At 37.3% G+C, this 26785-nt stretch overlaps 4 protein-coding genes and 1 pseudogene across 4 annotated transcripts; 1 reads left to right on the top strand and 4 right to left on the bottom strand.

Annotated features, from left to right (window-relative positions):
• Nucleotides 1-627: 627 nt before the first annotated feature.
• Nucleotides 628-8323, bottom strand: LOC132185115 (uncharacterized; annotated as a pseudogene).
• On the bottom strand, nucleotides 3593-4456 carry LOC132185640 (17.1 kDa class II heat shock protein-like). The gene has a single exon (XM_059599402.1). The coding sequence runs from the start codon at nucleotides 4366-4368 to the stop codon at nucleotides 3892-3894; it is 477 nt and encodes a 158-aa protein (XP_059455385.1). The 5' UTR covers nucleotides 4369-4456; the 3' UTR covers nucleotides 3593-3891.
• Nucleotides 8324-11398: 3075 nt separating the features above from the next.
• LOC132184272 (uncharacterized) lies at nucleotides 11399-13260 on the top strand. Its single transcript, XM_059597838.1, has one exon. It carries the CDS (start codon nucleotides 12059-12061, stop codon nucleotides 13115-13117), a length of 1059 nt encoding a protein of 352 aa, XP_059453821.1. The 5' UTR covers nucleotides 11399-12058; the 3' UTR covers nucleotides 13118-13260.
• Nucleotides 13261-16163: 2903 nt separating this feature from the next.
• Nucleotides 16164-23474, bottom strand: LOC132183859 (PHD finger protein ALFIN-LIKE 4). Its single transcript, XM_059597316.1, has 5 exons — nucleotides 23142-23474; nucleotides 23004-23036; nucleotides 18500-18728; nucleotides 16994-17126; nucleotides 16164-16596 (listed from the first exon to the last, which is right to left on the bottom strand). Exons 1-5 carry the CDS (start codon nucleotides 23236-23238, stop codon nucleotides 16327-16329), a joined length of 762 nt encoding a protein of 253 aa, XP_059453299.1. The 5' UTR covers nucleotides 23239-23474; the 3' UTR covers nucleotides 16164-16326.
• Nucleotides 23475-24728: 1254 nt separating this feature from the next.
• Nucleotides 24729-26785, bottom strand: LOC132184950 (pentatricopeptide repeat-containing protein At1g05670, mitochondrial-like). The gene has a single exon (XM_059598746.1). The coding sequence runs from the start codon at nucleotides 26767-26769 to the stop codon at nucleotides 25090-25092; it is 1680 nt and encodes a 559-aa protein (XP_059454729.1). The 5' UTR covers nucleotides 26770-26785; the 3' UTR covers nucleotides 24729-25089.

Here is a 26785-nt window from a genome sequence, read left to right as displayed (position 1 = left end):
AGGGTCAAAAGACTGTACATCATGAAAGAAACTAATAATGCAAAGAGAGGATGGCCGGAAACTAGTTGAAGTTGGTGGCGGTCAAGGAAGGTGAGTAAAAAAAGAAAAAAAACTAAAAGAACAACCCATATGTCTCAATATGCTTGTTTCTTTTTTGTACAGAACAACATTTACTTCGGACAGATCCTGTTGACGATGGAGAAGGCTTCTTCATTGCTTTGTTCACCAAGAACAACACCGTCAATTACTCAGAAAAGCAAGCGACCTGCAAAATCACTCCCAGAGCTCTCCGCCATAACAGATTACAAAACGTGAAGAAAAAATTTGTAATATCGTGTTCCCGTACAAAATTGTTCCAGACGGGGTTGCATGCAAAACAGAGTAGGCGTAGGCGGCCAAAAACATTTTTCGAAGCGAGTGATTTGAATGAATCGCAAAGCACCGAATGCTTTAGGATTTGAATTCTATTTTTTCTTTTACACCAAAATGAAGAATTTTCTCTTACCGGAGCATTCTCAGTGAACTGGTTAATTCTTTAGTTCAAATTTGGCTAGAAAAGTAGATTTATCCTGTGAGCAGTTTAGGCAGCCACATTCAGAAGAAAGAGATCAGAAATTACTTGCTGGAAATGGATGAATAGTTCTTTATCAGAGAAATCGGTTAAGAACGCAACGCAATCCGTTTCATTCTGCTTGTCGACATTACAAAGAAAACAGGGGGGAAGAGATCTGAATAGCTCCAGCTCTCTGATATTATAATATCATCTGCTTCATTCATAACAACCATAACATACCACAATGAAAACCAAAAACAGAGCACACGCAACAACACTGAAAATGCTAATTAATTATTCCCATAATCCACCAAAATCCATATCACGGTGGCACTAATCCATTCTTCATCCAATCTTAACTTCGATGGTCTTGGGCTTCTTGGGCTCCGGAGGAGGCAGCTTCTGCACAGTGACAGTCAGCACGCCGTCCTGGCAAACCGCAGAGATGGCGTCCGTGTTGGCATTCTCCGGCAGCGAGAACTTCCTCATCAACTTACCGACCCTCCTCTCCATCCTCACGTACTTGGCCCCCTCTTCCTCCTCCTCCCTCTTCCTCTCGCCGCTTATCACGAGCACATTGTCGTCCTGCACCTGCACCTTGATATCCCCGGACTTGAGCCCCGGCATGTCGATGATGAAGACATAGGAGTTCGGGTACTCCTTCACGTCAGCCGGAGTGGCCGCCATCGCCTTGGCGTCGCGCACGTATGAGCGGGTCGGGGCGTGGGTGGACTTGTCGCCGTCGTCGGCCAGGTCGATCATGTGCTGCAGCGTGGAGAACAGTGGGGAATCCAGGTTAACGACTCTGAAATCCATTTTCCTCTTCTTGCTCTGACCAATCTTTGTCAAGGGAAGTAGGTTTTCTCACCGAGAAATGAAATGCAGACAGCTGTTAGATGCTTGTGAGTGCTCAATTGTATTGTTATGGAAGAGAAAGGGAGAGGTTGTGGGCATTTATAGTTGTGGGAGGAAAGGGAACAGAGTGGGTAGAAAAGGAATGTTCTAGAGGGACCTTGGAGACAAAGAAAGCTTCCAGGAGGTTCGACAACATGGTCCATACTTCTTACACGAGTCCAGAATGTTGTGGAAGGTTTTACCAAGTTTCCTGGTCATTTTCAACTTCCCTTTTTACAGGTTTTTTTTTTTTTTTTTTTTTTTTTTTTTGTTTAAATATATATATATATATGCTGCAATAAAAACTAAAATACCTAGTAAAAAATGTAACGCTCTATTTTAAATTTATTTTTTTTATACGGACTTTATAAATTTTTTATTTTATTTTATTTTATATTTACTTTAAAATATTCTTGTTATTTTTTAAAAAATTATATTTTATTTCTCAGAGAAAGGAATGGTGAATAACAAGAAGTTACTATTAACCACATGTATTCTAGCTCAACTCTAACCAATCTCAACTAATCTCCAAGAGGTGTAAAGGGAGCAATATTAGTTAAATTTGGCCAACATTGACAATTTAGTTAGTCTGTTGAACGTTCATATTTTTATTTGATTAAGTGCTTAATTGCTAAACCAAAAAACAAATGGGTGGTTGGCTAATCTAAGAGGATTGAGTTTCAATTCGGGGTAACTATCTTACCCGAAGTGAATAAAGATTTATAACAATTATCCATCTCAATTGTTTCGAATTAAAAAAACATATAAAACCCACCTGCCAAATAGGTAATTGAAACTTAAAATTTATTTAAACAATAAGTCTCACATCAGTCTCGTAAAGTCTCTCGTATTGAGGTCTACTAACCCTTTAGACAAATAATTATTGTAAATTCTTGTCCACTGCACGGACCCTCTTTCCGTGGTGAGCATTATCATTTGGGCTTGGAAGTGGGAACAACCCATCATAGTTTATTATTATTATTATTATTAATTCAAAGGGGAAGAAGGAACAGAAAAATTACAAAGAAATAAGCAGAAAATGGGTCGGGAACCCAAACAACAACCCCGAAACAACCAGAAAACAACCCAGTTAACAAAGAACCAAGTAACTAGCGAGAATGGGTCAATAAATTGACCCGGCCCATTAAGAGAACCAAGCGGCCACTGATGGTTACAACTGAGAGCAACGCAAAAGCCTTCAAAAGGAAAATTTCCAACAATCTTGTAAGAAGAACCATAACCAACCAGGCACTGAGAAAGGCTGAATCAAAGCCGCCAACAAGCAGCCCATCGTAGTTACCAATTCACTAGATTGAGCAATTTGAGCTGGATTGTCTTTGGATAAAAAATGATGTCCTTGTTTGTTAAAGGACATCAACTTTGCAAGGCATTGTTCATAATAAAAATTGGTATAGAAAAGTAAAAAAATAGTATTAAAAGTGGAAAAATTTTATTTTGTAGTGGTTTTTTTTATTTTAATAGTAGTAAAAAGTAAATGATATAATATAAGATCATTCCTTGTAGCCTCACCAAAATCATTTTTTGGTTATTTTGGTGAGACAATTTAACCAAAATAGTATAAATGTCCACTTTTCAGCCAAAAAAAAAAAACAAAAAAAGTAGTTAGGTGAACAGTATTCACCAAATTTAAAAATTACTATTCACTCAATTAAACAATTCATTTCCCTCCCTTTTTGCTTTTCGTTTCTCTCTTCCTTTAATAATTAAAAAAAAAAAAAACAAATCTTTGCAAAAGAATATTTAAATTTTAAATGAAATAGTGAAAATGAATTGTTAAAATAGTAAGGCTGTTAAGGTATTATAAAAAAATGAGTTGTTAAAATAACTAAAAGTGTACTTTTGGTTATTTTGGTGAGGCTGCTAGAAATGCTTTAAAAAGTAAATGATGTGATATAAAAGTGAGTATTTTGATGTTGATTTTTTTTGAAAAAAAATGAAGTGAATATTGTGTGGAAGTGTAGTGTTGTTTAACAAACAATACCGATATATAGTACTGATCCACATAGGTAAATCAGCAAAGTCGGCCTTTAAAAAAATTTAAAAACACATCCTATATATAATATTATAAGTCTCTTTTGCATGGTCAAAATTTAATAGTAATCGATGACAAACCCAACGATAATATTATAAAAAAAAACAAAAACAAACTTTTAGCATTAATTACGATACTATAAAAAAAGGGTAGGTAAAAGGCACACACATAGACACATGCAATATTCTTGAGTTAAAATAGAGTAATTAGAAGAGTTGACACTTGCCTGAAAAGTTCACTCTCAAGACACAAACAAACAAAAGGCCATATAAGACTACCTTCAAAAACAAAGGGATACTCCCCCTTAAGCGCACACACACATAGGGACACAAGTCACACAACACACAAAGAAAAGGGATCGACAACAACAACGTTAACGCACATGCTCTCTTTAGGCAACTTGGACCTCAATTGTCTTCGACTTCTTCGGCTCCGGGGGCGGCTTCTTCGCCACCGTCACCGTCAACACCCCATCCTGATACACCGCTGATATCTTCTCGCAGTCGGCATTCTCCGGCAACGCAAACTTCTTCAAGTACTTGCCCAGCCTCCTCTCCATTTTTATGTACCTGACGCCTTGATCCTTCTCTTTCTCTCGTCTCCTCTCTCCGCTCACAACCAGCATGTTGTCCTCCTCCACGTGGACCTTGATTTGGTCCGACTTCTGCCCCGGCATGTCGACGACGAAAACATACGAGTCCAGTAACTCCTTCACGTCCGCCGGCGTGGCCGCCATGGCCTTGGCGTCACGGACGTAGGCGCGTGACGGGGCGTGGTGGAACGACTTGTCGGTCTCGTCGGTGAAGTCCAGGAGCTCGTGGAGGGTGTCCACGACGGCGGGGTCGAAACCCATCACCCTTAGGTCCATTTTCTTCTCTAGAATTGAAAGAAAGTTTTGACGACAAAATATTTTCGATTTGTTTGCTCTTAATTTATGGGATGATGATGAATCTGTGAGGAGTGGGTTGGTTTATATAGCGGTGAGGTGATGACTCAAAAATGCGAAGCGGTTTCGGTTTGGAACGCCTGCATGCGCTAAAAGTATTCGGTGTCGACGTTTGTCCTCACGCCTCCAACGTGGCTGTCCACGAGGAGGTTCTGGTTCCACCTGGCTTTTTTCTCGTGTTTTTTTGTAAAACTACCGAAACGGACGTGGCAATCCTAGGAAAATCGTATGCATGTTTCGTGCAATGATATCTTTCTTCTTTTTTTTTTTTGCCGTACTGTCTGAATTTATTTTCCGTGGCTTCTTCTGCTACAATACATTGAATATATGCCTCGACGAAGTATGGTGCCATTTACTGTGAATTTATCCTTTTCAAACAAAAATTTCGAGGGTCAAAAGACTGTACATCATGAAAGAAACTAATAATGCCTCAGATGGTGGCCGGAGACTCATTAGAGTTGGGAGGTGAGTGGGTTGATGACGCCGGATTGAAACATTTTTGGCAAGTAGACAGACAATTTTAGATAAAAACAAGACAACGAGAAAATCCTCAATAAAAACATGAACAAAACCCTTGATAAAAACGAGGCAATGAAAAATCTGGTATAAAAACAAAGCAGGAAAAAGCCCTCTTTAAAAACAAAATATAGAGAACCCTGATAAAAGACAAAACAGGGAGAAACTCTGAAGGAAAGCAAGGAGATAGGAGACAACTTTGGATAATCGCTTGAACTTGAACTTGAACTTTGACTATTCTTGCTGGGATTTAAACTTCAGCAATTTTTGGTCAGCATGGGCCAAGTGTTGGCTGAAATGAGCATGAATTTTAATCAATATTACAAATGCCAAATAAATTGGGCAAACAAAGGGCCCAAAAAAAAAAAAAAAAAAAAAAGTCTAGGTTAACAAAAGACCAACAAAAAATCAAATAATTAGGTAGCCTGCAACTTAATTCGACCTCTTTTGATTTTTTTTAATTTTTATTTTTTATGTTTTTGAGTCTCATATATATTCACGTCCATGATATACTCCTAACACATCAAAGCTAAAAAAATATAATATAAGTTTGGATGACTTCTATTTAAAATTTGTATCATTTGGTATTAAAGTTAATTATCACGCTAAGTATGAGATCGAATGAATCCCAACTCTATGGTCGACTCACAAAGCAAGCGGCCTATAGCCTGGATTAACAAAGCTTCTGAAATTTCCTTCATTGATCAAAACGCACAAACCAGCATTACAACAATATTAAGAGGTAAGTTTTTTCACTTTCTGCACTATATATCATCCACCTTTCAGAGTTCATCATTCTCATCATCATCGACATAATCTGTTCCATCTTTTGGTTTCTCATCAACGTATCCATACTTCCTAAGCAACCACAAAACCATCCTAAAAAAGTTACCAATAAACACAAGCCCCATCAGCACCAGCCATACGTACCCAGAAGTTCTTGTCACAAGATAGAGCACACACTTCACATTGTCGGGTGTCACGTTTGTCAATCCAACAAAATATGTACATGTTAGCGCCGTAATTGCAATCCACATAGTCCCCATCTGAATCCACATCCATCTGCGTCGCTTCATAGGCAATCCACTAACCACCAATATTAATATTATGCTCATCGATGCAAGGAAAGCAATGGTGTTAAAAATCACAAATTTCCCATATCCTTCTATGAATGTATAAGCCATCACTGCCTTGCCGTCAAAATCCGCTAAATAGTTATCTTGCCAAACACTGCCTGGCGGGGATATTACTGCTTGAAACGCCACCGTCGCAAGCAGCGATGCCACCACCATTAATGCGCTCGTTTCCTTCCCAACCACCACCATAATCCTTATAATTAGAAGGATTACGGGTGCTTGACGGGGCCTCATTGATCCTTGAAGCTCCAGCTTTTCTTAAAGACGCTATAATTTCCATGTCTCTTATGTCTCTTGAACCATGGGATAAGATGTCCAATGCAGTGAAGCCATTCGAATTTTGGGCATGTACTTCTATCTTTGTCTGGTTGAGCAAAAATTTTATGATCTGCGCCAACAAGTGCAACGTGCTATGTCACTATTCAAATATCACTAATTAATTAAGAGTATCAATTTTTGAACGAAAATTTGTAACTTTTATTGATGAAATATCTCAAGCATAAAGCTAATTCTTACATTACAGAGCATAAAGCTCTGAAAAATCATAGTCAAATGCTATGAAGTTACAAAGTCATAAAAATAACTTCAAACTTCCGCTAACTCATATACAATTATATTGAAAGAACATATCTGTTTCATGCAAATTAGATTTAGGATATGAATAGCTCAAATACGAAAAAACAAAAATTAAAACAACAAAAAACTAAAAATTTGGCCGTGAGCAATAAACCCCCACACCGATTTACTCCTCCCAAAGGTCAGGAGATCTACTCCTCCTCAACATTTTTAAGAGCCGTGATACAGACTAGCACGCCGTGAAGGAAATTTTTTTTAAAAAATATTTTAATGCAAAAAAAAAAAAAAAAAAATTTTGCACGCCCGGCGTGCTATTTTACTTCACCCTATTTTTAATATAATGCTGTTTAGCAAGCATGACCATTCAAATGTCATTAAATGAATAGTGTCATTTTTAGAACTAAAGCGCCGCTATTTATGCGTCACTAAAGTTTTTTTTTTTTTTTTTTTTTTAATAGTGTGACCCATTTCATCAACATGTTACTATTTATAAAAATATTAGAATAAAACAAAGAGCATAACCATAAAGTCAAGAAACATTGAACAATAGGCTCTAGAACAAATGGCTACCTAAAATTAGGTCAAGTTGAAGGCAACCTGAAGGCACAGTGGTGGAGAAGTCAACTTAGAGCAAAAAGCACATTCACATTACACAAGCCTAAGACAGAGCCACCCAAAACATTGTACTGTGTACACTAGCTATAGGTTCCTAGAAGCATCAACTATAGAGTTGTTTCCCACACCCAATGGCTAAATAAGCAATTTATAAATTACAAAATAGCCAAACAATCTCACACCTAGAATAAATAATAAATAATATCGTGTTATTTTCAACCCTGTATTTCTACAGGGGCTGAATCAATTTTGATCATCATAATTTGGGAAAAGAAAATTAAAAAAATATACCTCTAGTTGTTTCCTAGCAACAGCAGCATGTAAGACTGTTACCATCAGAATCCCTCCAATTTACAAACTCATCATCTCCCCCAACGCATTCCACCAAAACTTTCAAGGCCTTCAACCTGTTTTGCTTCGCACACAAGTGTAGCCCACTCTCCCCGCCGCCGGCGAAAACCTGAGTCGCCTGCGGGCTGACTCGGGCCAGCTCAGCCAACACCCCAACTCGTCCCTTGATCGCCGCAAGATGCAGAGGCGTCCTTCCCCCGCGATCCCGTACCAAACACATGTCGGGGTTGACCAGGACCAAGTCTCTCGCGATTTCCACGGACCCTTTTGCTGCTGCCAAGTGAAGAGGCGAAGCGCCGTGCTCCGCCGCGAGCTCCGGCTTCCGAGCCAGGATTTCTTTGGCAAAAGCAGAGTGACCCAGCAGAGAGGCTACCTGTAAGGGCGTGTCCGAGAGAAATGGGGTGGTTTTGTTGAGGATTTGAGGGTCTTCTTGGAGTAGTTGGAGGAGAGATGGTACTGATCCTTTCATGGCCGCTTCTTGAATCCTATTTCCATTGCTTTTTCCCTTTGTTTTGCCTCTTCTTCTTTCTCATCCTCCAACAGGCTCCGCATCCTCATTCCCTCTCTCTCTCTAAACGAATTTGCTGGCGACATCGTATTTCCATTTTCATTTCTTCTGGAGTCTGCCGCCGCCGTTTTAGACCTTCGCATTATGGTGGTGGTCTGGTCAAATTTACGCTCTTGTCCACGCTGTTATCACTTGATAAAGAAATCTTTCATTGGTTCCCATCGGAGGATCTGTCCTCTTCATGGGTCAAATGTCATTGTTATTTCATCATTACATATTATTTCTTTATATATTTTTCTATCGTCAAAGAAGAGAGAAAATCATATTCAATTTTTTTTTTTGTTTATGTAAATTATAAATTGTCGAGCTATATATAGTCTTCAACAAATTTGGTGAGTCGTATAGTAATTTAACAAATATTTAATTATTTTGTTGAACTAAATGCGGAACATTTTTAAGTATTTTTTGTTATAGATAGACCTAGCCAATTTTAGCTATTTTAATTAGTCCAATGTGAACTCTCTAACCACCTATGGAGCATTGACGAGTTAAGTCGTCACGTAGAATAATTACATTCTGTGATTTTTATTTGATCTTGTTTCCGGTGCATGAGAAGTACTGAAATTTATATCACAACTATCACTTTTTACTATTATTTAAATAAAAATATCACTACAAAACAATTTTTATTTTTTATTTTATTTTATTTTATTTTACTTTTTTGTACTAAACATTCTCACTTTTTTTTTTTTTTTTTTCCTCACATCAATCAATTTTTGCTATAGCTCATATCCACTAAACAGCAATCGTTCGTTGCTAAGATCCGGTTGGAACCTACTCCTTCAAGACGTCAATTAAACTTTTTATGGCTGCAAGGTGGAGGGGTTTCTCCCATCTTGATCACAAGCAAAAGCACATATTAGGGTTCGCGTTTAATAATTTTTTGGGTCAATAATTTTTTTGGTACTTGGGTTATAAGGTTTTTTAATTTTTTCCTTAGGTTTTAAAACATGACGAAACTAATACCTCAGATTTTGGAAAAGATCGAATCACCACCTTCAATTTGAAAAATTCTATGGGGGTGGCCGAACCACCCCCAAGGGGTAGCCGGCCACCCCTAGTTTGACCTTAAGGGTGGCTCAAGGGCCTTTGGGGATTGTTTCGGCCACCCCCCAAAGAATTTTTCAAACTGGAAGTGGTGATTTGGTCTTTTTCAAAATCTGAAGTATTAGTTTTATCATGTTTAGGTTTACTCTGTAGGAGTGGGTCCGAAGGACCTTGCCTTGGAGAGGTTCCCTGACATAAAAATTAAAAAATTAAAAAAAAATTTAAAAAAAAAATTCTAGAGGGATAAATTAAAAAACCTCAAAACCCTAGTAACAAAAAATTTATTAACCCTAATTTTTTTTTTACAATTCCCATTTCCAACATACCCTTGTGCGTATGCTAAGTGAAGAGCTGATGAAAGAAAAATCATTCTAAGCTATAAGGAAATAGCTTAACCCACAAGAAAAGATCCAAATTCCAAGGATTGGATAATCTTTTAAAATTGACAAAAATGTCATCAAAATTATTCTTAAGTAACTTATAATACCCTAAAACGACTCTGAGCTACAACCACTCAATTAATTAACATAATGTTTGAATGACGTTTCCCAATTATATATCATTTTCGTGGTCATATTATATTTAATATAGTGTCATTTTTAATAAATAAATACTCAACGAAGTAAGGAAAGCGAAAAGTCACCGATATATATATTTTTTTTGGAGATATGCTCTAGTGTAAGAGAAAGTCCATTTTTAGCTTATAAAAGTCTTAGGTAGCAAGAGACCATAGGCCCATCAGTGGGTAGGGCCACAACAATTACGGATGGAGCCTATGGCCTCTTGTCACATAAGTCTTTTATGGGCAAAAAATAGTCTTTATATTGCACTAAAACATCTTTTTTTTTTTTTTTGTTGGTTCTTTCTTAAGGATGTTTTTTTTTTTTTTGACATGTCCGCACAATAGGGGGGAGGGAGATTCAAACTAGTGGCTTCAGCTACATTAGGCGTGGTCCCAACCGATTGAACTACTTCTTGGAGACCTTTCTCAAGGATTTGGTAATCCATTAGATATGCTCTTTTGTTTACCTATATGAGCATTTCAACGGATATAATTAAGGTAGGAGAAATTTTAGACAACTTTTTTTTTTTTTTTTTTAATATGGTTTTTAAAATTATTATTAAATTTATAATAAATTTACTATTAAATTTTAGATTTAATGATAATTTTAAAAGCTAAATGTGAGTGAGAGGATGTGTGTAACATTTCTCATTCATTCTCTTTGTTTTATTCCTTTTTTAGAGCACTCACAATAGCTTAGCTATTTCTTACTTTTATCTAAAATAGACAAGCAAAATACTAAAAAATCCTCTACATCCAATTATGCATCTCAAATGCAAAATACATTTTAGTTACATTTGTAAACAGTACATCGCTACATGTACTGTTCACATATCCATCTCATTAATATATTATTTCTCCCTTCTCATCTCTCTTTTTCCATAATTTTCTCCTACTATTTTTCTTCCACATCTCTTTTTCCAAAATTTTCTCTTACTATTTCTCTCTCTATATCTCTTTTTTTCCAAAAATTAAAAATATGATCTTTAGGAAAAATACCATCGTTATTAGAAAAAAAAAATTAAATGATACAGATAAAAAAATATATATAATTGGATGTATGATGTTTTTTAGAACGTATTATTTAAACTAGATAAAGTTTTTTTGTTTACATAAAAAAAAAAGAAAAAAAAAAAGAGATAAGATGGGTTTTGATAGGCCATTTTGCATAAAAATATACATAAACCATTGGTGATGAATATGCCTCCAAGTAGGTAGATAAAGCCTTTAAGGATGTGAGAAAGGGTGGGGGAAGGAGGAAATGGGGAGTAGAGGGGAGGGGGTTGGCGGCCGGAGACTCAAAGAGGTGGAATAATTTTTTTTCTTGGAGGAGAGAGAGGATTTGTATTGCTTTAGTGATTTTTTTTGATATTTGTGTTTCTATTTGTGTCTATTTTGCTTTAATATTCACTTGACTAATTTTTACTAGTTAATTCTACTTCTTTACTGTTATTTTCGTTTTGATTTTATATAACCATTTTTCAATAATAATAATAATAATAATAATAATAATAATAATGATGATGGATACTCTCCATTTCTTATTCCTTTATTCAAGCAAGTGCTATTTTTGTACACATCTGACATCACCCACAGAAACGAAGGAAATCAGAGGGAGCAACAAATTCGTCAGCCATAGACACGGCTAATATCTCGAAAGCTCATCGAGATGCTAATAGACACGTGTCCTTCTTCCTCGATCCGCCAAACCCTCACTAAAGTCCATTATCCTCCCATCAAAACGCCCCTTTCTCTCTCTCTCTATCTCTCTCCCTCTGGCTCTCTGCTTCGCCGCTTCAGCCCTTGATACCATTTTCTGAGTGTCTTCCTCTTTCTCTCATCCAGGATTTCCAGTCAAGCTGATTTTCTCAGAGGTGAAGTGGATAGAAGATGATCAAGGTTCATCACGATTCATGAATCTCCGGTAAACAACTGCCGCTTCTGAATCGATCGGCTTCTTCTATACACAGATGTTCGACCCACTTATGGTAATTAATCTACGCTCCCTCTCAAATCTCGTTGCCTAAAAAGAAAAAGATACCCATATCCTTAATTAGCTTCACGACACCATAAATCCACCTCAGTTGTACTGTAACCACAGTTGGTGCTTCATTTTCTTCACCCTGGTTTTATTTTTTTGATTGCTTAGCAGAACAGTAGTATAGTATAGGGAATAGATTCGCCTCTAGCTTTTGAGCCCAGTTGACCAAATACTGATTTTGGTACTTCAAAGTGGCGAAGATGAGCTTGGGCGCAGCCGAGGATGATCCGGCTTCAGAGATTCATATTCCGGCTGATATAGATTGGCATATGCTCGACAAATCCAGATTCTTCTTGCTCGGTGCCGCCTTGTTTTCCGGCGTATCGGCCGCTCTTTATCCAATCGTCGTTTTGAAGACACGGCAACAGGTTTCTTCTTCTCAGATTTCTTGTTTCAAAATGTCGTTTGCCATGATGCGCCACGAGGGTTTAAGAGGGTTCTACAGGGGTTTCGGCACCTCGTTGATGGGCACGATCCCTGCTCGAGCGCTTTACATGACGGCGCTTGAGGTCACCAAGAGTAATGTCGGGACTGCCACCGTCAGGTTAGGTTTTTCCGATACTACGGCCACCGCCATAGCTAGCGCCGCCGCTGGGTTGAGCTCTGCCATGGCTGCGCAGTTGGTGTGGACCCCAATTGATGTTGTGAGTCAGAGACTGATGGTGCAGGGCTGCCACAACTGCAGCAAGAACATCCTTCCCCATGTGAATTCTGGCAAATATAGCAATGGGATTGATGCGTTTAGGAAGATTCTCTACGCCGACGGTCCAAGAGGACTGTACAGGGGATTTGGGATTTCCATATTAACGTACGCGCCATCGAATGCGGTTTGGTGGGCTTCTTACTCTGTCGCTCAGAGGCTTATTTGGGGCGGTTTTGGTTGCTACATGGGTAAAAAGGATAAGGTTGATCATGGCTTGACGAATGGCTGCAATTATCGGCCGGATTCCATGGCGACGGTTGCAGTGCAGGGAGTGTGTGCTGCTATGGCGAGTGGGGTTTCGGCAGTAATTACAATGCCACTCGATACAATTAAGACAAGATTGCAGGTTTTGGATGCGGAGGAAAATGGGCGGAGAAGGCCGCTGACGACTGTGCAGGCGGTGAGGAACTTGGTGAAGGAAGCTGGGTTGAGTGCTTGTTATAGGGGGTTGGGGCCGAGGTGGGTTTCAATGTCGATGTCTGCAACAACCATGATCACTACCTATGAGTTTTTGAAGCGGATGTCTACCAAGAGGCAAGAGACCTTCACTTCATAATTTTTTTTTTTTTTTCAAATCCTCTCAAGTTTTTCTGAAGTTTGGCTATGTTAGATTTTGCTTGTCACTAGAAACTTGTATAGTCTTGGTCCAATTCCCCTTTTTTCTTCCTATGAATATTATAAATTTAATCTTTTTTAATTTTCTTTTTCTTATCTATCCATGGGTGAAGAGGGATGCAATGAATCCTATATATATAGTACTCGTTTATCATATCAAAGTCCTATTACCTTAAATTTAGAATAATCCAATCATCATTTATGATAAGAATTTGAGTAATAATCCAATCACCATTTATGATAAGAATTTGAGTAATGCTGGGGGACATTTATTTTTCCGAATCAATCCGTATGGAAAATTGTTTCCTTACAAAAAGTGGATGAAGACCACTTTCATTTTGGTGGTCCACTTTTTTGAGCAATTTTAATATATATATATTTTTTACGTGTCCATACCAAATTAGGATGCTCTTGAGTTCATTTGAAGTTGAATATATATATTTAGTTATATTTTAAAAGCATTTTTGTCTCTTTAAAAAGTAAAAAAAATAAAAATACATTTTCAATATAATTAACTGGATATTATCCAATTTAAATGAACTTGAGAGAATCTTGTTCCTACACAAAATGGGAGAGAGAATCTTGTTTCCATCAAAAAAAATTGTGTACCACAACGTCATGGTGAATTTAGTATTGGATGGAAATTTACTTCAACCTACTTCAATAGGTGAGAAGTGTATCTTTCACATATTTTTTTTTACGGTTCAAATATATTCGGTTAGTCATATGTGAGTGATATTTTTGTCTTTTTACCTTTTAAGGGAATAAAAATATCCATCTAATATAACAAATAGAATATTCTCCAGTTCATTTAAACTGAAAATGATCATAATTCTTAACTAGAAATCTAAACATTAATTTTTGAGAAACTCAAAAATGTTAAATGATACCTTTTACTTATTGAAATAGATTGGAGGAAACTAATTTGAAGGAAATTTGTGTCCCTATTGGATTTGTCTTTCTCTAAGCAAGTGGATTCAGACTTTCAGTACACGTTAAGAAAAAAATGTGGATTTTTTTTTTCTTGCTTTACGGTTCACCATATCAGAGTATACGATAATAATAAAAAGAGTAATATTACGGAACATTTATTTTTCCATAATTCATGTTGAAATTTTTTCGCTTGCAAAAAGTTGAATAATGTTACAGATCAAAATAATGCTATCCGTCCTCAAGGAGTAGCTCAATCGGCTGTGAACCACGCCTCATGAAGCGAAAGTCACTAGTTCGAATCCCCCCTCCCCCTTCCCTTGTGTGGACATGTCAAAAAAAAAAAAAATAATGCTATCCATATCCAGATATAGTTGGCGCTAATGGTTTTTAACAGAAAACACGTAAGCGACAAAACACATAAAAAAACAAAATAAAAAAACAAAAGTAACAGCACCAAGAAAGTAATAATGGAGGTATTGTGACATGGAGAATAGGAGAGGGCAGATCAGCGGATCCATACATTCATTATCAGAACCAAGAAAGACAGAAAGAAAGAAAGCATATGGTATTGTTTTGTTGTGGACAAGAAGCCCACAGGTTGATATGCAAACCCATTTGCCAAAGGATCACACACGTTTCTATGACCATTTTGCCAACAACCCCCTCCAATGAATACATCCTGAATCCTGATGATTCATGGGTGGTTTGAGCATTCGGGTAATGCCGGCCGCCGGAATTTCTTAATGCTGCGAAATAGGAGGGGCCCCTCGTCCCTCGTACTCCTAGGCTGCTGCAACTTGACGATCCCCAGTAGTACACTACTACAGGCTACAGCGCATGATTGCGATCACTAGAAAGAATGGGGACAACAATAATTTTAGGATAAGGATAAGCTGCAATTATTTATTCGATTATTAATAATTTAAATAGATTATATGTGTAAGAGATTTTATATGAGATTTATTTGTTTAAATAAGTGGTTGGGTAACTTTAAATTTATTTAGGTAAACTTAAACTATTAACAATTTAAGCAAATAATTAGTGTGAATTTTCATCTATAATTTTAGGCAACTGGAGTCCAAAGCATTTGCCACGTTTCATGAAATACATATTGTGTTTGATGAATGCAATGCATCGCTTTGTGTTTATTTGCTACTAATTTGATTGGTAATATTTGAACCTTGCGTTATATTCCAAGGTTTTACCATGTTTTGTTGTTCGTGGAATCATTTGCAGAGGCCAATGCATGCCCTTCTTTTTCATGGCACGATCCCCCACAACCTGGCAACATGGGTTAAAGGTTTTACCAGCTACCATTAGAAGGATCAAGACATTGGGGCCAGTCCATCAGCCACAAAAGGTCAAGGCAGTTCTTCATAGTGGCAGCTTCTGAACGGGTGGTTTGGCCGAATACTGTCAAATCATTGAGGAGATGGGCCTCTTCTTTTGTCTTTTTTTTTTTTTTTGGGAGGGGGGAGTTAGCAACTTCAGTTCTAAAAGTGATCATGCATGTCAATACGGTTCAGCCTCCTACGAACAATGGTAGAAAGATATATATATATTCTTCCCCTTCTTCCCCTCCAACAAGAGCATTGAAGAGGCATCCAAATTCATGAACTCGAAAAGCTTGTTTTTGGTAGTTTACTAAAAAGAGAGAGGCTCAACTCTAATTATCAACCACTTTTAATAAACAACCCAAGAGTTACAAGCGTGACTCAAATTAGGCTCAGGAAAAAGGATTTTGAGAGAAGTCCGAAACATCCACAGGCTACAGCAATTTTGATAATCTAAGGAGGGCATTTATGTATGCAAATAATAAGACTTTAGCAATCACATAAGAACATAAGGCATACTAAATGCACTTATAAACTTCCAAGAGTGTGTAAACATACCTTTTAGACTTCAAATCAAGCTCAAGCTTGAACATCAGAGATTAACTCATGGTATAAGGTTGAATATAAGGTACAATATAAGCTTAAAGACAAGAAGAACACAGTAATCCAATAAACATATGTTAATTCAAGCAATCACATAACAAGTAAATGATTCCCTACTCAATCATAAATACCCTAATTTATAATCGATTAAACAGCATACTTGCGACCTGCACATTATATTCGAGATAGATTTCCTAAAACTAGGAATACACAACTTAACGAATTAACCTGATCTACCAGAGTAGCATTAGCTGTCAACTATAGATGAACACAGCTACCATCAAGGGCGGGCTCTCTTGTTGGTGCAAGATGGGCATTTATACTGCTTAATATGCTCAGCCCTTGCTGGGGTGATCTTAACACACTTCCCATGGAACCACTTCTCACAGATGTCACAGCAAATCCAAAACTCATCAGCAGCATAATTCTCTCCACAAGCCCCGCAACATGCGTCTCCATGCTCGTCCTCATCTTCCTCCTCCAAACCTTCCTCATCCTCATCCTTTGACTGTATTCCCTTTGTATACTTGACCTGAGATTCAGAACCTCGCTGCATATGCCAAGCCAACAAAAGAATAATAAAATCGATTGCAAGATTGCAAGGTAATTGTTCTGAAGTACATAACCTACAACAAAATGGAAATTTATTTCCTCTTTGCCATTTGGCATGTTATAAATGAAGTGCTGGATTGTGACTCAACTACTGGATGATGTGATTCGACAAGACAAAGTCAAAATTCTCTCTTGCCAATAGCCAACATGCTAAAAGTTTTCATATTCTGACATTCAAAGGAAATCCATAATTTTCCAATGGCGAGATTAGACTAGGCCATAACATGTCTGCAGTCTCAAGAGAAAAGTGTACACACCAAACAGTAGTCACCCATACAATTATTTAGTTTACATAACAACATTGAAAAACAAAGCAAGTAGAAGTCATTTCATACCTTAGAGTTTGATTTAGATTTGTTGCTGCTGTGATTTGAAACTGATGACTTCTCCTTTACTTGTTTCTTGGCTGTCCCTGTCACAACCTCGAATATTGTTGGAAGATCACTTATCATGTTAAAAAGGCGTTTCCTGCACCACAAATAACAAGAAGCTACTATTAAGAAGTGATGAAACCTCAAAGGTAGCAACTACTGAAATACTGAAACCATAAAAGGTCACAAGAAAATGAAGTGTGGGCAATTGTTAGCCAACTTCAGCGCAAACCAATGTTAGCAAGACTAAGTTTCCCATCCTGGAGACTAAAGTTATTTATAAGACCAGTCCCCTTTTTCTGGCCTTCAACCTTGATGAAATACAGTATTCCTGTCAATATAATACAACTGCTGCAAGCATGACTAGAGATTCATTAAATGGAATCTACACATTGATTCTCTTTATAATTTTATTTTTTATTTTTTTGCCTCAATTCTCTTTATAATTTATGTTAAACAAAGAAAATAAAAAACTAGCATAAACTTTTCAGCAAAAATAAAGTTTTTTCCCATGAGATAAATGGAGGTTAAATAATTTTGAGAAATTCAAATGCACAAAGGAAATTCAGACAGGCAATTGTAGCAAGTGAAGGACATGAAGAAAGTTAAAAAAGAAAAAAAAAATTGTGTTCCTACTCAAACATATAGGATAATCACGAGGGTAAGCCCCAATGAGCTGAAAAAGAAATTAAACCACATAGAGCATACTGTGTCATTTGCAATTTTCAATCACTGTTTACCCTCCCCAAATGAATTTTAGCAAGAAGTATAGAAGATCTTCTTGACACTTACATTGCATTATTTTCAGTAAAAAAAAAAAAGGTCTGATAAAAAAAAATGGAACATGATTAATAAAATCTGGAAAAGAAAAACACTAATTGTATGAGCTTTTAACCACCTTACTTTTGCGAGGAAGAATAAAATCAATCAGTTAAAATCAGCTGTGACTAATCTCTCAAGGTATTTAACCTAAAAGCAGCTAATGAAATGTTTGAAGATTATTTTTTTTTCTTCTCCAATTATACAATTTGACATTTGCGAAGCACAGATATTTGTCAGATTATAATGCTTTACCACCCAATTACTCACTCTACATCAACATAATCCCCAATTAGCCAATTTATGTTCCTAAAAACAGGACAATTCATCATTAAATTAGCTATTAAAGCATGATTAATAATATTCAAAATTAAAAATTAAAAAAAAAAATACAAGTGCAACTCAATAGTATAAAGTAAAACATGAAAAAGAATTAAAAATTTAGACATTTTATTTTTAGTATCTGATTTGTGAAGTGGGAAAGAAGGTCAGAACAAGGTTTTCAAGCTCCTTGGGAGACTGGCTGCAGGCCTGGGTCAAAATCAACATCAGATTTCATTTCCAAATTAAACATCCTAACCTGTTTACACATAAAAGTTGTTTTATAAAGCCAAACCATACATCCAAAAGAGGATGAAGAGAAACACATACCTATCAGCTTTATCAAATCCAAACCTAGCACCAAAATAAAAGGCCACAGAAAGTAACCAAGCATCACTGTGGACAGCTACCAATGATAACCAGTCCTTTTCTTGCATCCCATCTCTGGCAAAGTTAATGCCTAGTGCAGGTTCTGGAAGCTCTGGAGGTACCTCTTCAGCAGGTAAATTGACTTCCCACTGCTCACTGGGAAATCCATAAAGGCTAAGATTTTCTTTCTCTGTAATAAAAAAAAAGAAAAGAAAAGAAAAGAAAACTTGCATATATTCACTTATTTTCTCAGGATAAAATTTCCATCAATGAAATGGAAATGGATGCGTGCAATATAAATATATAGATAATCAGGGCACAGCATGGGTGTATGGCACAATGATAAATTGGGAATGAAAGCTTATATATGCATTGCTTAGAGAAAAAGAAAATCAAAGCAAACAACAAACAAAGAATATAAAATTGAAAAAGGCCATACAGTATTCACCTAAAGAAAAAAAAAACCTTAGTTCATGAAAAGGCAACATTACTATCCATGCCCTTTCATATGTTTTCCTTTATGAGTTCTGAAGTTTCATCCAGTACCCAGGGGATTCAAAACATTGTTTAACAGAAAATTTTATGCTATCCAACATCCTTCAAATTATACTACTCAAACTTTGTTGGATGAAAATCCAGTAACACTTATATGGTTGGCGAAGATATAAAGAATTTGATCAACTCAAAGTTCTGACTTTTAAGCAAGTAGCACATAATTCCATGGTAAAACTAATGCACAATATTATTCACTTATAAGAATTATAGAAAGGCTTACGCGTATTGCAATTTTTTTTTTTTTTAAAAAAAAAGATATAAGAAAAAGAAGTCTAGGTTCATTAATAAAAAATAAAAACAATTATAATTTACACAATGATTTGGCATTAACAAGCAGAAGCAAGAACTCTTACAACTGATAAACATGCACTTCACCAAAAGTGTTCACAAAAAAAAGCACATATGTGCAACCAGCCAAAACTGAATGAAAAACAAAGCCCTAACTACTGCTTTCCATAAGTTCACTCAACATATTGAAACAAATCAAGCAGATGGGAATCAGAAACAAACTAGAGATTGTTGGTGCTTTCATTCAATTAATTTTGAATCAAATCTCTCCAATATAGTGGTAGGTGCCTTTGAACCGTAATGGAAGGGCATGTTTGAGATGTGCTGTCGCAATGGCAGATATTTGTTTCAATGGCAGGTTCAGTTCTTTGTTTTTCATGTTGGGGTGCTGCGATGGGTATTTCTAGATGGTTCTTTGTAGAAACAAAATCATTCGAGTTTGCAATGGAAAAGGGTGTCTTAGTTTCACGTGTTTTCAAAGGAGTAGGACATTATGCACTCTATAGCCATGGGTAAAGTTATTGTGCCATGATTGTTGGCTATCTTGGAGGAGATGCTTAAAGCAGAGGCTTCAAAGGTGTTTTTGAAGTCTTCCAAAGTGGGCTCTAAAGCATATATTGTCCCAGAGGTGTGCAAATATATTCGGTCACTATTTGGCCGTCGTAGAATATGGCAAAGGTGGCCAGAAGGGCTTCGTGGTTGTCCCAGAAGGAGAAGGGAAGGGGTGGTCAGGCTTTGTTCACGAGTTAAGGAAGACCGTAGAATTGTCTCAGACATCCTCCGGTGAAGGCCAAAGAGCTTCATCATCTCCCTCGATCGCTTCCCCATCAGCGTCGGTAGGATTGTTGTAGCGAGTACTGGCAAAGGATGTTGGGAAATTGACATTTGTTGAGGTGTTACATGGTTCGGGGCATTGTACGACAGGCACAACGCTTCCTGTAGGAAGGCCATGTCAATCCTGAAGCTGTAGTACTGCAAGTTCTGACAGGCAGTAGTTGAGGTGGGCACCGGATCCCTAGTTTCACACTGAAAGAGGGAACATGGTAGTGCATGGTAGTGGAACGAGGGGTGTCTATGGGGTCCTCTGTGATTTGAGAAAACAACTAGAGCACCTAAAGGGGGAAGTGGATAGGGTGATTTCGATTTTGGATGTGGGCTGAGAGTCATTTGGGCACGTGAAAGTCAATAATTCAAAAGCACGTTGTAAGAGAAATGGTGGAACCCAGTTAGCCAATGAGGGCCCAACCCTCTAAGAAGCCTTTTGAAGATTGATGCCCAATATCAATGGATCAAGATGAATGTGCATTAAACAAGTAATAACCCCGCCCATCCCCAAGTGAAATGCACGTTTTGGTCAAAGTTTAAACCCACCTTTAAGTGGGTGGCGAAGACACAGGTCATACCCACTAATAAGCGGGTAGCAAAGATACGGTCATTTTTTATTTGGGCAAGGGTTTGGGTGCGGACTCAAGTTAAGTGGGCTCGAGCTCTACCCAACCCAATGGACCTCCGCTGGCTCCTACGGCTTGCCAAGATGAAATGGGTGTTCGTCTAGGAGTTTTGCATGAAGGGAATCAGAGCTTATCGAGGGTTGCAAGTTCGAATCTCTTGTCAGTGGACCTCTAACTATGGTGGAGACCTCGAATAGCCCATTGCATTCTTTATCACCCTCCCCACCATTGGATTTCACTGACGATGTGACTATGTTGGTTTTCCACTGAGTTGGACTTCCTGATATGGGCGTTAGAGGTAATGTTTTCAAATCTGTAGAGAGGTCTCATGTATTTCGGCATTTGGGGCAGTTTTGCTAACTCTAGATACTTAAGTATCGGTGGAGTGGAGGTTTTGTAGAGTTGGTTGAAATCCCTATTACCGGTCTGGGCCCTTCGGGTGTTTCCATAACAACTAATCCTCAGAGTAGGCTTTGGTGGTTAAAAGGGGGAAGCGGATTCCTTTACCGGACTTCCCTCCTTTCTCCCTTAACTGCCGCACCCTGAGGAGTTTCAAGAGAGGGAGGGGGGGAGCAATAACTATGTGGATAAGGAAAGGGTATTGTATCCTCTAAGGTTGGTGGTTGTGATATGGGTTGTGTGGATGGGTTCAGTTCTTGTGCTTCTTTGAGCTCACCTTGTATGGATTTGAAATTGTACTATGGGGGGAAGCCTTTGCCATTGGGATCTTGCCCCCAGTAGCAAGCGAGATAATTCTTGGTGCAGGATCAAAGTATTCAGCTTGGCCATTGCAGAAAGGGAAGGAAATTTGTCTGCTTGTTAATGCCAAATCATTGTATAAATTATCATTTTTAAAACAAATTATTAATGAATCTAGACTGCTTTTCTTTTATCTTTTTCTAATTGCAATACACAGGCCTTTGTATAATTCTTATAACTGAATAATATTATGCATCAGTTTTGACCATGGAATTATATGCTACTTTCTTAAAAGCAGAATTTTGAGTTGATCAAACTCTTTATATCTTCGCCAACCATTTTTATATAAGTGTCATTGGATTCTCATCCAACATAAGTAGGATAATTTGTGAGGTGGGCTATACCTTGTTCTTCAATTTGTTGTACTCCTCTAAATTGAGACCGGGTGGTTGAAGATAAGCTTTGCTAGGTATCTTCCTAGAAAGAATTGTTCGATGGTAAATCTTACTACGATGCCCTTTCTCCTCATGATAGCACTCACTTCTCTTGGAAGAATATTTGGCGTAATAAGGAGCGTATGAGAGTTCTGTTCTTTCTTGGTTGGCTGCCTTAGGGAAGGTACTCACTATGGATAATCTAAGAAAGCGGCATGTCATGGTAGTTGATTGGTGTTATATATGTAAGAAGAGTACGGAGTCACTGGATCACCTTTTACTCTATTGTGAGATGGCTAGTGCTCTTTGGAATATCATCTTCGGCCTTGTAAGGTTAGCTTGGGATATGTTTAGTAGAGAAGTAGACCTTTTTTCCTGCTAGAAAGGGCAAATTTGGTAGGCTTCAAAATACTGCAATGTGGAAGATGGCTTCATCTTGCCTTATGTGGTGACTCTGAAGGGAAAGAAATGATTGGAGTTTTGAAAACCACATATGGACAATTGAGAAATTAAAGGATTTTTTCTCCACGACTCTTTATCACTAGATGGATGCCTTTGACTCGAATATATTTTTAATTTTTATGTTTTTCTTATCTTTTGCTTCTTCTAGTTAGGTGCTCGTCTTGTATGCTTCTTGTGTATTTAGGTTAAGCCGTTAGCACTTTTTAATAAATTGCAACAAAAAATCACATTATGGCCATAATATTGAATGGCCTGAACAAAATAAATACCAAAAGATAATGTGAGAGAGGTAAAAGAATATAAAATGCTTACATGTTTATTCCATTGTCAGTTGAGACAAAAAAATTAAATTAAATTAAAAATTAAAAAAAATTAAATTTTTTTTTAAAAAAATACTACTATACCAAATAATCATATTAAAATCAGTTGAATTTAGAGATTTAGTCTAGTAATTTTTTAAGATTTTCATGCGCAAAGTCCTACTTCATTTTCTTTCCCTACAATTTCTTTGCAAACAAACAGAGCATAAACCACAAACAGCTAACTCAACATAAATGGAAAGAGAAGAACCCTAACCAGGATCACACTGCTGATAAAACTCTTCAACATCTGCAGCCACATAACAACAAAAAAAAAAAATCCCAATCTTCGAAATATATAGAGAAAACAAAGCACGTAATTAAAGTAGTACAAAATTTACAGAAAAAATAGTACCGGTGGTGAGGGCTTTAATCATGCCGGCTCTGCGGCCCTTGAAATCCCTAAAGACCTCCTCGACCGTACGTGGATTGTACGCTGCACCGCCATCCATGTCTTCTATGAAACTTTGCGCTAATTAGAAAATAGAAAGAGAGTTATAGAGTGAGAGACACTGAGAGGCTTTTGGAGGGAGAGACGAAAGATCGAAAATCAGAGAGCGAGTGTGCCTGTGTGTGTGTATGAGTACGAGAGAGAGAGAGAGAGAGAGAGAGAGAGAGAAGAATGTATGTGTAAAAGGAGGGAAAGACAAGAGGGGCTTTGCGGATTTGAATCGGATTGAACGAGTCTGATTAACTGGATTTGATATAAGGGGAAGAGTCCGAGAAGAACCCGATGAGACTTGTTTTGGCCCGTATAAGACGTTGGGGGAAGAGTAACCTATTAGAAATAATTTAGAAGTAACTATTATAACGTAGAATTAACTCTGAGAGTATTCTTAGCCAATTCTTTTATATGCAAAATGACTCTTTAAAATTCAATTTCTCGGATTGGCTTTCATGTTGTTATTAAAATTACAGCATGTATGCTGTAGTTTAATCAACGGTCAAGATTGAATTTCTAAAAAATAAGTCAACTTTAAAAGCTTTTAAAAGTAAGTCACTTTAAGATTAAATCTTGACCGTTGATTAAACTACAGCATACATGCTGGTATTTTAATAACAACATGTAAGCCGGATCTCACTTTATCTAGTTGAATTTTTAAATACCTCTTACATCCGATTAGTTATATTTTTATATATATCATTTAAATATTATTATTTTATATATATATATATATATATATAAGGATTGTATTTTTCCTAAATATCCTATTTTTCAACTTTTGGGAAAAAATAGATGTGGAGAGAGAAATAGTAGGAGAAAAGTTTGGAAAAAGAGAGATGTGGACAAGAAATAACAGGAAAAAATTTTGAGAAAAGAGAAAACATGTAAGAGAAACAATAAAAAAAATGAAATGACTCACGAGAAAATTGCCACTACATGCAGCATTTTTTTTTTGCTAATCTAATAAAATACCCATTTTGCATTTTTTTTTTTGCTAATCCAATGGGGGGAGTTTTTTACAAATCTTATTAGTCATTTTAGATAAAAGTACAATTTAACTCCTCCATTGGGAATGCTCTTAGCGGGTAAATGTTATTAGAGGTCACGTTCATGTAAAATGATTATAATTGGTCTTTCTGTTTACTTTTTTGGCTCAAGAAAATGTAAAATAATCACTATTGATCTCTTCGGCTGACCTTTTTTTTCAAAGGTTAAAAAAAAAAATGGTAAAATTTTGGAAATGTTATGTTAAATACCACATTTTTACTTCATTAATATCTCATAATACGGACGTAAAAATCTTAATCAACTCTTAAATCAATCATTGTTAAAATAAAAAATAAAAAAATTAATGATTAGTTAAGTATGTCGCATAAGCATTGTTTGATGATTACGTGATAAAAATATGATTTATTTATAGCCTAACTTTGAATGAGATTCCACAACCGTCTTAAACTATCCAAGGGGGACGGGCTCTTCAAACAGTCCTCAGTAATCATGGATTCTATACTTCTGACTTTTATTTTATTTTTGTATGTCCGCAGAAGGGAGGAGGAAACATGCTGCTGTTGCCTAAGAGGGTTTCCTTCTTTCCCATGGAGCAGTCTTTCTTTCCCATGGAGCAGCCATACGAAGATGAAAACACAAGGATCAGAATTTACGTTGAAAGAGAATATCAAATTTTCTTGGCTCCAGTTGGAAGTGCTATCAGATTCTAACCGTTAGTTTAAAAGAACAAAAAATTAGCAGACAATTCTAGTGCTGGACAAGAGTCCAGTGTTCTGCATCCTCAACAATTTCACCCTCAGCTGTACTCATTCTGGCGTAGCACTCCATTCGAATGCTGGTGGTCGATCATTCAATTCTCTGCATATAAAGACAAGTGCTTCTCTAAAACCCTTCTGTAACTATTTACATCAAGAACAGAGCATCTCCTACACAAATCCTCAAAAATCCTCTTGGCCTCAATGACCTTCCCCTTCGCACACAATTCCTTGACTAAGATTGAAAAGCTCTCCACACTAACGACATAATTCTTATCAATTGTCTCATAGAGAACCCGCATTGCCGTTTGCTCATTTCCGTCCCCACAATATCCCATAATCAAGCAATTATACATTGTGGCATCCATGACATGACCGTTTTGAAGCAAGTCGCTGACAAGCTCTCCAACTTCTTGCATTCTACCTCTCATCCTACAGAGACTACATATCACTGTGTTATACGATAAGAAGTTCGGACAGCAACCCATTTGTGGCATCAACTTTAAAAGAAGAACAGCCCTTTCAAGATCTCCATTTTCTACAAGAACCCTAGACACTACATTAAAACTTGAGACACTTGGCTTTAAGTCTCTTGCCATCATTTCTTTCAAAAGGGAAATTGCTTCAACTGGTTTCTTCATTTTGCATAACTCATTAACAACAACACCAAAAGCCTGCACATCTGGTTTAATCCCAAGAGCAACCATCTGCTTAAGATGTTTAATAGCTTCATCAGATTTCCCAACGAAGCAAAGCCCCTTTAATATACTCGTGTGCGTTGCAACATTATCCTTCAACCCATTTAACCTCATCTTGGTCATCATCCTCTTTGCTTCATCAACATTACCCCTCAAACACAAGCCATTAATTAACGCATTGTACGTCAGCAGATTCGGATCACAACCCCAATTCACCATGTTACCGAAGCACTTTATTGCCTCATTCAATTCACCTTTCTTACAATACCCATCAATCAAAGTGGTACAAGTCACCGTATCAGGCAAGCAATCCTTATTCTCCGTCATTCGATCAAACACTTCCTGTGCACTCTCCATATCACCCTTCTTACAAAACCCACTAACCACAGTATTGTAAGTAACCAAATTTGGCTCACAATCCATTTCATCAAATATCATCTTCGCATTTTCAATCATACCCAATTTACAAAACCCCCTAATCATCGTCGTGTAAGTATAAACATCGGGTTTCACCACGCCTTCCTTCACAATTTGATCATAGCATGCTTTAGCTAAACTAACCCTATTTGCTCTCACCAACACACCCAGTATCGCGTTATATGAAAACAAACACCGCCCATTCTCTATCAATTTCGCTGTATGAAACCAATGCATTGCGCCCCTAATATCGCCACGATCCCCATAGGCCTTGATCAACTTACCGACCACAAAGTCCGAGATTTTGTGGTACTTCTGAAGGAGCAAGACAGCAGTGGAGAAGAGGGAGTGAGAGAGGAGGACATCAGTGATGGCCAGGTAACATTCGTGGGTGTGGAAATAGTTTTTAGGGTTAGGGATAGGGTTGGAGGCCCAGTTGAAAAAGAAGAGGGCATGGTAAGGGTTGGTCTGGTTCTTGATGACTTTGATGACTAACTTTGGGTTAAGGTCAGGTGAAAACTGATTCAGAGGGATTGAACTGAGATTTGAGGGGTTGGGGTTTTGGGGGTTTAGGGTTTGTAGAAGTGACGATATGGAGTTCACAAGGGAGACATTGGGATTCGTTTGAGAAGAGTTGGCTAGGGCGTTTCTAAATGGCATTGCCACTGAACTGGCT

This window comes from Corylus avellana, chromosome ca6 (assembly GCF_901000735.1).
Source record: "Corylus avellana chromosome ca6, CavTom2PMs-1.0".
NCBI classification, from domain to species: domain Eukaryota; kingdom Viridiplantae; phylum Streptophyta; class Magnoliopsida; order Fagales; family Betulaceae; genus Corylus; species Corylus avellana.
This window is presented reverse-complemented; position numbering and strand designations above follow the sequence as displayed.

What these genes read in the sequence shown, in the direction of transcription:
- LOC132184272 (XM_059597838.1), top strand. Translation starts at nt 12,059, where the DNA reads ATGAGCTTGGGCGCAGCCGAGGATGATCCGGCTTCAGAGATTCATATT.
- LOC132183859 (XM_059597316.1), bottom strand. Translation starts at nt 23,238, where the DNA reads ATGGATGGCGGTGCAGCGTACAATCCACGTACGGTCGAGGAGGTCTTT. An exon ending in GGATTTGATAAAGCTGATAG is followed by an intron (nt 17,127 to 18,499) that starts GTATGTGTTTCT and finishes TTTGTGGTGCAG; the next exon opens with GAAACGCCTTTTTAACATGA. An exon ending in AATCTAAATCAAACTCTAAG is followed by an intron (nt 16,597 to 16,993) that starts GTATGAAATGAC and finishes TGGCATATGCAG; the next exon opens with CGAGGTTCTGAATCTCAGGT.
- LOC132185640 (XM_059599402.1), bottom strand. Translation starts at nt 4,368, where the DNA reads ATGGACCTAAGGGTGATGGGTTTCGACCCCGCCGTCGTGGACACCCTC.
- LOC132184950 (XM_059598746.1), bottom strand. Translation starts at nt 26,769, where the DNA reads ATGCCATTTAGAAACGCCCTAGCCAACTCTTCTCAAACGAATCCCAAT.